The 17,316-nt window shown below is 39.5% G+C and overlaps 1 protein-coding gene and 1 pseudogene across 1 annotated transcript in view; both read right to left on the reverse strand.

Annotated features, from left to right (window-relative positions):
• The window catches only part of C2H1orf87 (chromosome 2 C1orf87 homolog), a 92,888-nt gene that overhangs the window by 69,881 nt on the left and 5,691 nt on the right, over nt 1-17,316 (reverse strand). The window contains 1 exon segment of the mRNA XM_044236768.1: nt 16,753-16,811. Coding sequence (XP_044092703.1) covers nt 16,753-16,811 — 59 coding nt within the window.
• Nucleotides 13,067-14,506, reverse strand: LOC122898719 (annotated as a pseudogene).

Raw genomic sequence — 17,316 nt, forward strand, 5'->3', positions numbered from 1 at the left:
TACATACATAAATATGTAAGTAAATAAATAAAAGAGAAATAACTATGATTTGCAATGGTTGCAAAAATAATATTACTGAGCATTTAAATACATGACAATCCCATTATAACCACTCAACATACACTACTAGTTCGTTAATCTTCAGATCACCCCTATAGGTAAGTGCTTGTATTACTTTCATTTTAGGATGAAGAAATGAAGACTCAGAGAGTTTATGTGATTTGTCCAATTTACATGGCTTTTCAGAAGCTGAACTAGAATTTAAACCTAAGTTGGCCTGACTGCACTGAGATGCCCACATAGTGGTAGTAGGGTCCAGAGAGAATCCATGGATGTTTATATTATATGAGGAGCAGAAGGGACAGGAGGAGGAAGTGCAAATTTAAAAGCAAAGATGGGTTTGGGGCTGAGAGTTAACTCCTCAGGCTGAAGGCGATCAACTTTGCTTTAATCACCTTGGAATCCTTTTGTGAACAGTCTCAGGATAGAATTCCCCGAGAAACGTGAAATGTATCTGCCTGCCTTTTAAAACAGTCACAGGAGATGTAAAACCAAAAATAACCTGTTAAATCTGTTCAAAGTAAAAGCTGGTTTAAAAAAACAAAAATCAAAAAGCAAAATACAACATACATAGTACTTTAAAATTATCATGAAATGACTCCCCAACTGAGAAATGGCATGTGCCTGTTAGCACAAACAATGTGTCAACACGCGTTGGTTGTTATGCTTTTCACACACTCCTAGCTCTTTCTTCTAGACTTGTGTACTATCTACCTGAAGTACTGGAAATAGGAGTTTGCCATTTCAGAAGAAAGAAAAAAAATGCCACCAACACTCTCTTGGAAGCAAGGCAGAGCTAGCTTCTTCATAGGGACTTCTGTCCTCAGCTGCTGCACTTCGGGATGCTGTGAAGAGTTTAGTGTCATCCCAGAACTACAGCAATTAGAGAGGATTACTGTATTGCTGCATGATAAATAAATGAGGCGAAAACTGTTCCGTTGTCTCCTGTCACACTGGGCTCTTCCTGCAAACCAGCCCTACAGTGCCACCCTCTACCACAGCTCAGAGGCTCAGGGTTAGAAAGAAACATTGCAAGGGCGTCTGGTAGCATCGTCTGCCCGAAGGCCTACCTCCCCTGTGACTCCAACTCACCAGATCTCACATTTGATTTGGATTACACCCCTGCCGAGAACATCAAATCTCAAATGGAGGACCCGGGGGGCTCAGCAAAAAGGTCACCAGATGCCATCTTAAAGGTCTGCCAGCCTTGGCAGCGACTCAGTGCCACCGATTTCCAACTGTGCGCCATCTAACAGGCCTCCAACCCTCTGGAGAAGACAGTCCTGAGCGTGCCAACGCAGTGAATGGGGATCTAATTTCAGTAAATGAAAGCATGTTCTTATTTGGAAGTAATAGCAGATAATCAACACAACCAGACTTTCCTTTTTGAAAAAGACAACAACCAAATAAAAATATAAAATGGGACTGGGGAGGGGAGCGCAGCTGAAAATCTCACCAAACTCCATGGGGAAGCTGAAATGTGAAGTCTGTGTTAATGTAGCAAATGTTATTGTGATGAAGTGTGAGGCTTTTATTTTCCCCTTCTTCTCCTTCTTCTTCTTCTTCTTCTTTTTTTTTTATAAATTCCAGAGAGCTATACCATATATTATTATCATAGAAATTTAGTCTTCAGAAAGATTTTTAAAGTACTTTAACTCCCAAACCTATACCAGAATCATCTCTTCATCAATGAATTATATGAGCTAACATTCTAAATGCTTTTCTGTGTCAGATACCGCATATAAATTTACATAAATTCTTTCATGTTATTCTAATAATATTGTTAAAGATATTAGATATTACTATATTCTGCCGATGATAAAATGGACGGTCAGAGAGGTTAAGTACATTACTCAAGGCCACCTTGCAAGTAGAGATCTTGGATTCACAGCTAGATCTGTGTGGATCTAAAGCATATGCCCCTTCCTCTGCATTACTCCTCAATTTTATACCCATAATATACAGACTGTCTGTTTTAAACAATAGGATTTTTATCCAAGTGTTAATAAAGAAAACATATATAAAGCCATCTAGTCTATCTTCCCAGCTAGACTTAAAGTCCCCTTCTGGAACACTTAAGTGGCTGACATTCAACTTTGGTTTGTAAACTTCCCAGGCGCAAGGAATTCATTATGTTCCCAAAGATATTTACAGCGTATCTCATTTCTTTCCTTAAAACACTGAGCCAAATTCTGAAACCAATGAAAATAACCAAAGTATACTTTTTCAGGGAAGAATAAAATAAAAGGGTTATTTTATACACAGAATTAGCAACCCATCCAATCAACAATTCTGCTTTGGTAGGAAGTACTTTTAGCTCTTAGAAAGTGATACCCAAGCACACCTACTCATTTGCGTCCTTCTTTCTTCACTTAAACACGCAGTTCTACAGCATTAGACGTATATTTACACCATGGATATTTCCTTCTATCTGACTTGTCCTTCAGCTGTGCATTACTACTTTATTGGTCAATGTTGTATTGGCATCCAGTGGACTATTTTGTCTTCAAGTTTATGAAAAAAATAGTGTGATAACTGAAAAACAAATAGAGGATGTAAAAAGATCATAGAGGAATTTCAAACCAAATCTGCTTAAAGAGGATGGAAATGTTTCTATGAAGGTGCTGGCCAAGAGGAAGAGGCTAGAAAGCAGGCAAAAACATTGGTGTGGGGTCTTGAGGGACTGCAATCTCAGAGACACAGGGTTGACCAAAATTGAAAGTGTGCTTCAAACTGCAAGTTGAAAGTGCAAGCTTTAAAAGGCAAAAACCACAAGATTATACAGATTGTTTTGAAGGAATTATGATCAGCGCTGACAGAGTTAAACTAATAGAAAGTGGCTATTTAGTTGATAGATATTACATTGTATGTGTTTTAGTCCAAAGGTGAAGGATGTGTCTCAAGAGGTGGTGGATGCAATTGTCAAGTTGCAAATGACAAAAGTCAAAAGTCCAAAAATTGAAACAGGAGACAGTGCACAGGCCTTGCTTCCTCAATATTCTCCCCTCCATGTTTTGAATGATTCTCTTAGAAATGCTTACTTCACTTTGGAATCTTCTTTCACCAAGGAACTGACATACAAAATGTAGTTGAAAGAGGAAATGAGAGGTAGAAAAATACTCCAGATTGGATGAAGTGCTTGGACTTGGAGAAAGTGACAGTGATTTCTAACCTTTGAACCTCAGACCACCCAAGGGGGTCATAATCATGCAGGGTGCTGGGTAATAAAACACAAACTTGGATAACACCGAACTCACTGAGTTGGAATTTCTGAAAACAGGACAAAAAAATGTGTATTCTTAGCAAACATGTCAAATGATTCCTGTGTACACTAAAGTTTGAGAAAGAACAGCATAGAGAAAGAAAAAGAAATCTTTTCCATAATTGTGCAAAATTTGCCCGTAATTATAATCACTATTAGTATAGAAGTTGAGGACATGGACTATCTGTCTCATGGACCTGATTCTGAATCCTAGCTCCAAATGTCATTTCCCTTTGGCAATTTATTTCACATCTCTAATTTTTAATTTCTACTCTGTGATGTTAGAAAAATAATTCTTATCAAAATATGATATATAAAATATTTAGCACAGAGCCTCTCTCAGCCTTTGACAAATGATAATTTTATGTTAGTCATAAAGTAGAGTGCTGTCTCCTTTCTAAACACCTCCCGCATCACCTGAGTTCAGAAGGAGTGCTCTTTCATTTGGAATATTGGAACTTTCACTACATCTGTATCTTTGGGGTAAATACCCAGTAGTGCAATTTCAGGGTCATAGAGAAGTTCTATTTTTAATTTGTTGAGGAATCTCCACACTTCTCCAAAGAGGCTGCACCAACTTGCATTCTCACCAACAGTGTAAGAGGGTTCCCCTTTCTCCACATCCTCTCCAACACATGTTGTTTCCTGTCTTGTTAATTTTGGCCATTCTAACTGGTGTAAGGTGATATCTCAATGTGGTTTGAATCTCCCTGATGGCTAGTGATGATGAACATTTTTTCATGTGTCTGATAGCCATTTGTATGTCTTCATTGGAAAAGTCTCTGTTCATATCTTCTGCCCATTTTTTGATATGCTTGTCTGATTTGTGTGTGTTGAGTTTGAGGAGTTCATTATAGATGCTGGATATCAACCTTTTGTCTGTACTGTCATTTGCAAATATCTTCTCCCATTCCATGGGTTGCCTCTTTGTTTTTTTGACTGTTTCTTTTGCTGTGCAGAAGCTTTTGATTTTGATGAAGTCCCAAAAGTTTCTTTTCGCTTTTGTTTCCTTTGCTTTTGGAGACATATCTTGAAAGAAGTTGCTGTGGCTGATATCAAAGAGATCACTGCCTATGTTCTCCTCTAGGATTCTGATGAATTCCTGTCTCACGTTGAGGTCTTTTATCCATTTTGAGTTTATCTTTGTGTACGGTGTAAGAGAATGGTCGAGTTTCATTCTTCTACATATAGCTGCCCAGTTTTCCCAGCACCATTTATTGAAGAGACTGTCTTTTTTCCACTGTATATTTTTCCTGCTTTGTCGAAGATTATTTGCCCATAGAGTTGAGGGTCCATATCTGGGCTCTCTACTCTGTTCCACTGGTCTATGTGTCTGTTTTTATGCTAGTACCATGCTGTCTTGGTGATTATAGCTTTGTGGTAAAGCTTGAAACCAGGTAGCGTGATGCCCCCAGTTTTATTTTTGTTTTTCAACATTTTCTTAGCAATTTGGGGTTTTTTTCTGATTCCATACAAATTTTTGGGTTATTTGCTCCAGCTCTTTGAAGAATGCCAGTGGAATTTTGATCGGAATGGCATTAAAAGTATAGATTGCTCTAGGAGGTATAGACATTTTAACAATGTTTATTCTTTCGATCCAAGAGCATGGAATGGTCTTCCATCTTTTTGTGTCTTTTTCAATTTCTTTCATTAGTGTTCTGTATTTCCTCAAATACAGATCCTTTCCCTCTTTGGTTAAGTTTATTCCCAGGTATCTTATGGTTCTTGGTGCTATAGTAAATGGAATCGATTCTCTAATTTCCCTTTCTGTATTTTCATTGTAAGTGTATAAGAAAGCCACTGGAATCTTGGAACTTTCTTTATTGATAGGCAAAACTAAAGTTCAAAAGATCAAAGTTTGTAGTACATAAGAACTGAGGAAAGTTTATTTAAATAGGTAAAAAGAGATGATGTAACCTAACTGACCACCTTGTATTTTACAAGTAACCGTGAATAGGAGTTCTAGAAGTCACTCTCTTTAAAAACCAACGCAGGTTCCGTGAGATTAAGAGTCACTTATGGTTTGTCTCCCTCCCTATCACAAACTGTGGGTTGCTGGGGGGAGGGGGGTCGGGAGAAGGGGGGTAGGGTTATGGACATTGGGGAGGGTATGTGCTTTTGGGTAAATTGGAAGGGGAGATGAACCATGAGAGACTATGTACTCTGAAAAACAATTTGAGGGGTTTGAAGTGGCGGGGGGGTGGGAGGTTGGGGTACCAGGTGGTGGGTATTATAGAGGGCACAGCTTGCATGGAGCACTGGGTGTGGTGAAAAAATAATGAATACTGTTTTTCTGAAAATAAATAAATTGGAAAAAAAAAAACCAACGCAGGTTAATCAGTATCAAAACCTGCTCTGATTAAGCACAATTCTTCAGAATCTGTTTCCTTCATTTTACAGAAAAGAAAACAAAAACAAAAAAACCAAACATCACCTCATCATGATGTCCTCAGATGGCTTATACCCAAGAGTTTTGCAGACTGTGCTGCCTTTAAATCTTTGAGCCAGTCTTTATCAGCTTGAAATTTAATGTCCTTTGCACAGCAATCTAGCCTGTTCTGCTTTTGCAACTCTAAGCAAAGTGATTGTGCAACTGGCTTACCTTTCCCCCAATTATCTCAAGTGCTTTAAGGCACAATTTCTGAGCCAGGACTTCTGTCCATATTGTGAGAGGATGTAGCACAAACAGTTCTTTTCCTAAACTACCCTCTGGATACATCCACATGGTCTATGGGAATGGGGAGTAATAATTATTGCTATTTTACTTTGTTTAATTAGGTTGAACTAGGGGTATCGGGATATCATTGAATTAAAAAGCATACTATAGGGAAGGAGGAAAGAGATGAATAGATGAAGCACAGGATTTTTAGGGCAGGGAATACTTTGTATGCTACTATAATGATGGATACTTACTACTATACATTTGTCCTAAACCTTAGCATGAAGGACCCCAGGAATGAACCCTAATGTAAACTATCGACTTCAGGGGATCATGCTGAGCCAATGTGAGTTCTTCAAATGTAACAAATGTATCACTTCAGTGGGGGCTGCAGATAATTGAGGAGATGATGCAAAAATCCAGACAAAGGGTGTATGTGGTATCTCTGTACCTTCCTCTCAAGTTTGCTGTGAATCTAAAACTGCTCTAAAAAAATAAGTTCTAAAAAAAAATAAGTTCTAAAAAAAGTGTACTATATAAATATAAATCTGTGATTTCTCAAAATTATAAGTGGTTAAACTAAATGTGGCTAGGTGTTACATTATTTCATTATAGAAAATTTCTGCCTAGACACACAAGAACTTGTTTTGTTTTGCTTTTAAACCAAACTAGAATTATACCATTTTATAATCTTTTAAAAGAATTTCCAGTCCACCATATAATGCCGATATCCTTACACATCGATACTTAGTCTCTGTGAGAACATTCTATATGTGTAACTAGTGTTTCATTGCATGCAGATAGAAGAGTTAATTTAACTAGTCCTATTTTGTTGAACATTTACTGTTTCCCCAATGTTTACTCATTTAAATATTGCTGCCCTGTTGGACATGTTCCTTTGTGTTAGCTCCCTGCAGTCTTCCTTACCCCAGAAAGCTGATCTGTGTGGACTAAAGATCTCCTCTCATGCCTTCTGATTCTGGCTGGTTTTGGCCAATGTGTAGCCCTGGCAGAAGATGGCTCTGTCGTGCAACATTGCCTTAAACTTCTTGTGTTTCTTGCTCAAAGGTCACTACATTTCTCTAAGCAGCCTGAGCTACAGAGGGTCCCTCTACAGAGTGTCCCTCCTCGACAACATTGCAGGGGGCTGTCCAACTTTGCCTCTGCTGGTCCACAGTTCCTGCTATATTGGTGCATTTCTCTTACTCTTATAAACAAACTCTTTCTGAGTCATCCTCCTCTGAATTAGGTCATCTATTTCCTACTAGCGGGTGTGTACATTATTACGTAAATTTTTGAAACCAAACCATATATCCATCTATAATTGTTTCTACAGAAATGGTTCATGGATAGAGCTGTTTTATGCCAGAGTACATACACTTATTTAAGGATTTTATTTAAATTCTAGTTAGTTAACATATAGTGTGATATCGGTTTCAGTAGAATTTAGTGATTCATCACTTTAGGTACAACTCCCAGTGTTCATCACAAACTACATGTACTTTTAAGGCTTTTGATAAATATACTTAAAAGCCGATAGCAGTATGCCAGGGTGGCTCAGTGGGTTAAGCCTCTGCCTTTGGCTCAGGTCATGATCTTGGGGTCCTGAGATTGAGCCCCACATTGGGCTCTCTGCTCAGTGGGGAGCCAACTTCCCCTCTCTCTCTTCCCCTCTCTCTCTGCCTGTCTCCCTGCCTACTTGTGATCCCTCTCTCTCTGTCAAATAAATAAATAAAAATCTTTTAAAAAAAAAAGCCAGTGGCATACGAGTACTTTTTTTCTAAATTCTCATCAACCCTGGATATCTCTGCTACAAAAATATTTCTGATTTTATTGGTAAAAATAATGTCTAGTTGCTGTTTAATTTTTTTTTTTAGTCCCAGATTGAATCTCCCCCACCCCCTCACACACACATATCTAGTGTTCATTTTTATTTCTTCTTTTGTGAATTGCCCACATAGATCTGTCACTTTGTGAAATTGGGCTGCTCTTCCTTTTCCTACTGATTTGCAGGAGTACCTCACACATTTAAGAGGATTAATTTTTCCCCTGTATTGTAAATAGTGTTTTTTTCTGTTTACTTTTTATTCTATTTTTTAAAATATAGGATTTCAAATGGTAAAATAACAACTTTTATTTCATAGTCTCTAAAATTTAGGATTAATGGGGGCCTATTTTTTTTTTTTACAACACTGATTTGGCATTCATTTACGTACTTCCATATACTCTTATTGTAGGTTTCATGCCTATGTCTTGCAACCCTTTGTAGGAGATTATAAAGAAACAGCTTTCTGCAGTAAAAAGGCATGAGACATATGATTTTAACATAATACTCCATCGTGAACTTGTGAAAATGGATATAATAGTGTGTGCTCTGATGTTGCTCTGTTTTAAGGAAAGATTGAGTTCATGGATATTAAAGTATGTAGATTATATAGCAAGAAAAACAATAAAAAAAGATAAGGCATTATGATCAGTTATTTCTTTTCAAAAAAGAATAAATCACAAATTTTTATCCAGGTTTTACATAGAGGTTATAATTGGTCATTGCTACAATCTCCTGCATAGATTACCATCATGAATCCCTAAATGATCTCTCTCTCTTTACTCATGTCTCTTCCAACTTGTCCTCCACACAGCAGCCAGAACTATTCTTTATGGTGCTCCCAATTTTCCAACGGCTTCCCACTCTACATAGAACAAATTCTAAGTTCCTACCATGGTCCACATGGCCCGTGATCTTGAGTCCTGCTAGCCTCTCTGACCTCATTTCCTATCCCCTCCCACTTTGTGCACTCGGCTGTACCAACACTAGCTTCCTTGCTCCTTCTTAAATGTCACAAAGGCTTTCTATTCACTGTTCCCTCTGCCCACAATGCTCTTTCTTCAGAGATCTGCATGGTTTACTTTCTACCAGGATCATGGTGAATACCTGTGGTGCCACTTGGGACAGGGTGAACCTCCAGGGCAGGATAGTGGTGGCTACATGGGTGCCCTGATCTCTGAGTACTGTGCTTCTGGAAAACCACACAGTCTCACTTTTTGTGAAGTGAGCATAAGGCAGCCTTGTACAAAAAAATCTGTTTGGGCTCCAGGTGGTCAATTTAAGTGCTGTTTGCAGCAGGTGCTGTGTACAGCAGTTGCTAGGAAAGCCAGATGTCTAATATTTAAAGAACTTGGGGCTGTGGGAAGTTGCAGCCTCTTCTTCTGAGATAGGAGCAGGAAGAAGAAACTAGAACTGCTAGTTATATGGGAAGTTGGAATCTGGCGAACCATGCCCACCTGGATAAATTAGGGCCAATCTTAGCCAGTTCACTGCTAACTAATAACCTGCTCAGAGGCCTTCTGGGAACACCTTTTGTGACTCAACATCCCTTTATGATCCTCCTCTATTTTTCTTCATGGCACTATGCTCAGTTAAACAGTCATTATTCATATGTCTGCTATGTTGTCTCCCATCATTAGAAGTTTAGGTATTAGAAGTTTAGGTATATCATTTAGAAGTTTAGGTATACTGCTGTATTCCTAAGGCTTGGCACTCAGTAGGTGCTCAATTAATGCTTTTGGAAGGAATGATGATGGAATTCCATATATGCATTAATTTATAAAACTGTTAACATTAGTGCTTTTAAAAAGTTCAAGAAAGGGAAACAATAATGTATTAATATGAAGGGCTTTGAGGGGCCAAAAAATGACAGGCTCCAGGATAGTCATGTGGGAAAATACCAAAATTTTATATTTCTAGGCTATCAATATCAACACATATTATTACAAGTATTTGCTACCCTTTCCTATAAAAATTTGCAACCCACTTCCCCTGTACATGACAATACTATACCAACAGCAGTGTAACTAGAATGAAGGGCTTTGGGTCATTGAGTCTTGGCACTGGAAGGAACTAGAGAAGCCAGCTTTATTCACTGGAAGCATCTCTACTCACAGGAATTTCTTGAAATGGATCCAATTCCTTTTTTATTTAGCAACTCAATCCCCAGATTCTGTAAATGTTCTCCTATGCCACAATTCATACCCTGGATCTTCTATCATGCTATACCTTTAGCATCCACACTTCTAGTGTGGCAGGGTCCCTCCTAAATTATGGCATGCATGCAAATGGAGGTGCAGTATTGCACAGGGGATGTATCCAGTTCTGAATAATTGGGCCACCCGCATCCTTCCCTGTGGATGCTCTCAGCTCATGCTGAGCACAAACAGAAATATAAAGGAAAAAACACTCCATTTTATCCTCTACTCTCTACGACTACCACATACAGCCAGTCACCAAATGTGTGTGGGTTTCCCCATACCAAACAATTCTTCAACACCGGTTGGGTATCCTTACAATGCAATTAAATTCTGAAGCTATCTACCTAATTTAGCACAGACCCCACAGGTTCAGGGCTCCATCCTACAAGTCTGTCCCACCCCTTTCAGACATCAGTCACAAGTCTAGATTGTTACCTGTGGTTCTGATAGACCCACTATAAAATAGGATTCTCACAACCCCACCTTGGGTTTGATGAATCTGCTAGAGCAGCTCCCAGAACTCAGAACAGTTTACTTACCAGATTACTGATTATTATAAAGGGATATAATTTAGGAATAGCCAAATGGAAGAGATGCATAGGGCAAGTTATGTGGGAAGGGGTGTGGAGCATCTATGGCCCCTCCAGGCATACCACCCTCTCAGCACATAGATGTGTTCAGCAACCTGGAAACACTCTGAACCTCATACAGTTGAGATTTTTAGGGAGGCTTCATCATGTAGTTATGCTTAATCATTAACTCAATCTCCAGCCCCTCTCCCCTTTCCAGAGGGTAGAGGGTAGAGCTGAAAGTTCTAAGTTTGTAATCATGGCTTGGTCTTTCTGGTGACCAGCCTCCATCCTTAACTCTCCAGAGCTCTCCATCCCTATGGGATTATCCTCAGGGGAGTAGAGACAGGAAATTCCAAGGTATTTAGGGGCTTTGTGTCAGGAACCAGGGTTAAAGACCAAATATTAGGACAAAAGATGCACCTGGTGCTCTTATCTCTTGGGAAACTGCAAGGGTTCTAAGAGCTCCATGCCAGGAATTGGAAACAGAGACTGACAGATAGATTTTCTAGTCTTTTGCAGCAAGTAAACCCAAACTTTTATTCCATATGATCATTTACATGCACTCTTACCTGAGGACAGACTTTGCGTATATCTCCGTTGATTTCATTTTTTTTTTTTTTTTTTGGTTTTAGCTCATTTTCCTGCCAAGGCTTTTCAGCATTCCTCTAAGTAAACCTACATGTTTACTGAAGTGGTTTCAGTTATGGATTAAAAATGACTAAAAACAGGGCCCCACACCAATCCACTCAGCCTCTCCGCCTCTAACACAGAATGTTGACATCAATTGTTCAGTCACCACTGTATTAGCATAATCTGGTTTTAGTCAACGTGTTGCCAACCTTAGTGTCCATCACTTTTGTTTTTGTTTTCACAACGAATATATTAATTCTTTGGCCTGCAGTTTTGCCAGGGATTGCCCACAAGCTTCAAGTTTTGTGGTTTTATTACCTACTTTTATCTCCTTTTAGAAAATGGGAATATTTGTCTCCTTTCAGTTGGTATTATCTTGCTTTCCATGAGCTATCATCAAAGATGACTCCTCAGGGTCCCCTGGTAACATCTGCATGCAACTTTAGCAACGTGGGCCTTTAGACTTGGATTGAAAGCAACTATGTATTGTCTTTCTAGATCTTTATTTTTCTTGGCATCCATCTTGCTCTAGTTCATTTATTAGGCTCCCAATATGTATCAGATTTTGTACTCAGTCCTGGGGTGCAGTTGTGCACATGGGATTTATAGTCCAATGGAGGAGCCAGAAATGCATAGGAAATTGTCACAGAGTATAACAGTCCCTTAACAGTGCTGTGGAAACCTATGGGGGAGAGGGAGGGGTAAATCTGTGCCTAGAGGTGGTGGCATCTCATTAGATCTGTGTTTTAGGAAGATGATGCTGGCCATAGTTGAGAAGTGGGCGTCTCAAACTAGAATGTTACACAGGAGTCACTTGGGAATTAACAAAAATGCAGATTGTGAATCTGCATCTAGCCAGCTCCCAGGTGAGGCTGATGCTGGTGGTCCATAGGTTACCCTCTAGGGAGCACGCCTTTATAAAGTGGATTAGAGAAAGAGAGAAAGAGCAGGTTGGAGGTCTGGTGGAGTTATCTGAGAGGCAAATGATGGTCGTGAATCTCAGGTACACTTGTTTCACTCTTTATAGCCTGGAGATTGATCTCCTTTGTAGAGAACTTGACTACTAACTGGGTATTGAGTATTTTCCTTTCATCTGTCGATAACTGTACAGGCTAAATTAAGAAAAGAGGAAGAAAGGAGCTCGACTCCAGTCTTAGTTCTTAGTAACTGGCCTCCCTTTAAGCCCAATAGAGTTCACAGTTGTTCCATCTGTAAAATGGGAGATTAGTTGTTATGGGCTAAATTGAACCCTAAAATTCATATTTTGAAGTTCTAACCCCATGGGCCTCAGAATATGACCTTATTTGGAAATAAGGTGATTGCAGATATAGTTAGTTAAATTGAGGTCATACTAGAATAGGATGGACCCCCGAACCAACTGACTGGCGTTCTTATAGAAAGGGAAATTTGTTCATAGGCACAGATACAGAGAGACTGCCATATGAATTTTAGAGTTATGTTGCCATGAGGCACAAAACTATCAGAAGAAGAGAGAGAGACCTACAAGCTCTCCTTTCTGGGCAGCTGCAGAGGGAGCACAGCTCTACCAACTCCTTGACTTCAGACTTCTCACCTGCAGAACTGTGAGGCAATACATTTCCCTGTGGTCTAAGGCACCCCATGTGTGGAGCTTTGATACAGCAGCCCTAGCAAATTAATACCCTGACTGACACCATGAAGGTCACATTCAGGTCTGCCATCCTATTCCATCCTCTCCAAATATCCTACGGGAAGTATGAACTAAACGTGGTTAGATGGGAAGATTTCTGTTTTTCATCCATTATTCATTTGTGATTTTTCTTTTTACATTTTTTTTCATTTAAGCAAGTACTTAGAACACATCAAACAAGGCAACATTTATTCTTTCTTCTCATCTTCTGGGGTGGGGTCTGTTGGTCTCCTCCGCTGTTGCACTCTTGTTCTCTAAGCCGGTGCTACTCTCCCGGGTCCCTTCCTCAGCCATCCTGCTCACCCCCTCCTGCCTGCTCTCCTTGTCATCAGGAGTAGATGTGTCTTCTTCACCATTCTGTTGTCTTTCTGGTGCTTCTTCAAGGTGTGTCTTCTCTGTCTCCACTGGGATGCTCTTGTTGGTCTTTTTTTTTTTTTTTAAGATTTTTATTTATTTATTTGTCAGAGAGAGAGAGAGAGAGAGATCACAAGTTGCCAGAGAGGCAGGCAGAGAGAGAGGGGGAAGCAGGCTCCCTGCTGGGCAGAGAGCCTGAAGTGGGGCTCCATCCCAGGACCCAGAAATCATGACCTGAGCAGAAGGCAGAGACTTAACTCACTGAGCCACCCAGGCTCCCTCTTGTTGGTCTTTCTTCTCCTTGGTCTTACTCACAGCTTGCTCTCCCTCAGGAACCATGCTGACTGCATTCCAGTTTGCTCTGTGGCCTCTTTCTCCCTTTCCTCCTGTCTTTCACCAGCCCATTCCTCTTCCTGTGAAATTTCAGTGGCAATTTTTTCCATATCCGTTCCACTTCAAACCATACAACCATTTAAGTTCATCGTTAAATGAATCTGTGCTTTCCAGAAATTTCCTCTTTTTCTGGTGTCCCTCGTCCATTTAAAGAAGTTCAGCTTCTAGTTTTCACTGATGAACCATTAAATACTGAACCCATTGTTTAAGGACCTGCCTACTAGCTGTTGTGACAACTGACAGAACGTCTGGCTCTACCCTCTCACTACAGATTTCACTGATGAGGTGGTGGTTTCTCTGGAAACGGGTGGTAGCCGTATGCTTCAGTGAAAAGTCATCATCATAGCCATCTGGATCTTCAGCAGGCTGGATGCTCATGTAAGGTTCTCTTCCTCATACGAGAGTCTCTGTTGACTTTCTTCCTCTAAAGCAGCTCCTGTATGACTTTTTGCATTTATGTAAGCAACGTATGCAGGGAGATTATGATAGCCCTTCATAGATTCACTGTACTCTACCTTTTCTGCTTCATCTTCACTTAAATATTCTTTTTCTTCATCAGTGAGATCTCGTCACATGCCACCAATAATCTTGCCAATTTCCCACAACTTTAGATCAGGGTTGGAAGATTTTACTTGATCCCAGACCTTTCTGCTGTACCTCATGTAGGCCATCAGTGGCTCATCTGGTAGTTTGTGGGGGTTTGGAATCATAATACCAGAAGATGCCATGACCTGACTGTTGATGCCTGGGTTCCCTCCCAGCCTCTAGTTGTTGCAGGCAAGATGACCATATGGATTATATCCCACAAACTCCGGTGTGCTGGGCATTTGTGTTGTAGGAGCTGGGGTGGGAGGTGAGGCATAAAATGGTCTTACCGACATTTTGAAAGATTATGTTCTCAGTTCCTTAAGAATGAGTTTGAGATACCACGGGCAGAAAAAGCCTCACTAATGTTTCATGCATAGATATTTTACTAATGGACTCAACAGATTCAACCCATAGAAAAAGCTTTTTTGAGGCTCAGGCTGAAAGCTACAGAGATAGCCCAACTAAAATGGTTCTGAGACAGATTTTGGGACACACATGACATGATAGTGGTGGGTCTGTTCTTACCTCAGCAATAAGAACCCTTTTGAGAATCATTTGTTTTTGAACCATACAGAAATATTTATCAAAGAATGTCAGGGGTCCTATGTCATTCCAGCAATAGCAACATCAAGCCCAGAGAAAACAGAAACGAAGCAACCTATTTTGATATTTTTTTAAACTTTTTTTTTACCATTATCACAGAAGAAATAGAACTATGCCTTTTATTTCACAATTTATGTATCTAATCTAATGTACTCTTTTATTTCTTAGATTGTGAAATTTAAAGAATAGAAAAAATAAAAGGCACTTTTTTTATAAGATAGAGGGAATTTTCCCTTCCATATTTAAAAGGACAAGGATCCTCCCCCAGCAAACTCTTTAGGAACATTAGATTCTGATACTCCTGGAATAAAAAAAGGATTTGGAACAAATAGGCTAAACAAAGAACCCTGGATGGGAATGGAATTAGTCTAGTAGCAATGTCAGCTTCTGGATGGGAGGAGAACTGAGTAGAGCATCCAAACAGATCCTAGTACATTCCTCACGAACCATGGGCCTTTGGTAGAAGATCTTATTATTATAATTATGATTATTATAAGGTTATATCACAGCATCTTCGTTTTCTCATCTACAACACAGAGGTAGACTGCATCTCAGACACAGAATATGAAAGAGATGGCAAGCATTCCATAGAATGAGATTTGATTTTTTTACTAAATATCTCACATCCCTGGAAAGATATGCTTCAATCATAATAATAGAATCATGGATTGAGCATGTTGCATATACTACTAGGCACTGAAAAGGGGCTTTGCATACTTTTTCTCATTTGGTCTTCACAACAACCCTACTGGGTATATGGGTTTTAGCCTTACTTGAGAGATGGTAGGATCTGAGGCCAGAAATATTGTCTCAATGTCAAAAGGCCAGGAAGGCAAAGAACCAGAATTGAAGTCCACATCTCTCAGCTCTATAGATATCTCAGATGCAGGACTCATGGGCTGCAAAACTCACTTCCTGTGTCAGGACAGACATTACTAATTCATTACAGCACTCACTTTGGAATTTCTCTAGTCTGACAACAGTGATGGTGGAGAGTTAAAACAATTTCCCCTGCTAAGCCTGTACTCCCCTGCAGTGTTCTGGATAGTCTCATCTTCAGAGATCCTGATTTAGTAGGTCTTGGTTTGGACCCCAACTCTTTATTCTTAAAGGATTTTCTGGATGTTTCTGATGACAGCCAGGTTTGATATCCACTACTCTCTGCACCTGTGTTCTGTGAGGCCAGATCTTTTCTGCTTGTCTATTTGTTTGGTCTGTGGGTTTCTGAAATAAAGGCAAAAGCTATGGAAATAATCTCAGGTGGGAAAAGCTATTGACTGCTGCTACTAATGGAACAGCTACTACATGAAAGATGGGTCTGGTGCTTTCCTTTTCTTTTGTGAACCACCAAAATGCTGGAAGAGAGACCTAGTCATACTCTTCTGTGCCAAGTATCTGGAGAATTTTAGAGATACCTGAGTGTCCTCCCTCAAATACGACTGTGATGAGCCTGAAGGGAAGAAAGACCTTTTAGCTATGCTCTGAGAAGCCCTCCCTTGGAGGAGTATAGAATCTTAAGTGAAAATCATATAATTTATGATTCATTATTAATCCCACTCCTTTAATCCATAACAAATTGACTAACACTATTTCCCCCTCCCCCCTCCAAATTCCTACTATAGGAGATTACAAACGTGATGAGAAGCTGCAGCAATACCCCATTAATAGTTATAAATGTCTCAATGTTCATATTCCTCATCAATTTGAGAAATCTGCCTAAGTAATTAAAGAGTAAGGGGAATTAAAAAGATGAAAATTATCAGGAAAACAGGGCTCATGGAAGTTATCAACACTATTTTATTTCTACTGTTACTACTTAATGACTTAATTTCCCATGGACAACATTTTAAAAATGTAAATTTCTAGATTAAGAAAAAAAGACCCAGACTTCATTATCTTCCCAGCGAAGCAGATATTTGTCAAACAGTAAACTTACATCTTTGGCTTCTTTAGAAGGCACCTAAAGTGTTTACTTCCAATGATTTTCACCACATTTTTTTATCCTTAAAAATAAATAGTTGGGGTTTCATGCATTGCTTCTGATCCAGGGGGGGTCTCCCAAATGGAAGGCATGCTTCTTCTCAAAGCCCTTTCAAATCCTTGGGCTGGAAAATAAGTAAATCTTTCTTCCTCTTGATTTCCCATTAGTCAGTTTAGCATCCTTGTCAGTATTAACAAAAACAATAGCAGGACCAAATGCTTTACCTATGTTATCTCACTTGACATTCTTAATAAAGGCATAATAAGATATTCTTAACTACTATTATAATTCTTGATTTACAGTTGAGGGAACAGGCATAATGTAGTTATGTCTCTTACTCAATGGCATAGAATCAGTAATGACCAGAATTGGGAATCCCACTCAAGAGATCTGCAAAACAGGTCTACTGAGTCATTTGGAGATGCTACCTTCCTGATGCCAGATAGGATTTTCATGAAGTCAGAGAGGAAACCAGGGCTTTATTGGGTTATATGAAGATCTTATATTCAGCTCTCACTG

This window comes from Neovison vison, chromosome 2 (assembly GCF_020171115.1).
Source record: "Neovison vison isolate M4711 chromosome 2, ASM_NN_V1, whole genome shotgun sequence".
Taxonomy (NCBI): Eukaryota; Metazoa; Chordata; class Mammalia; order Carnivora; family Mustelidae; genus Neogale; species Neogale vison.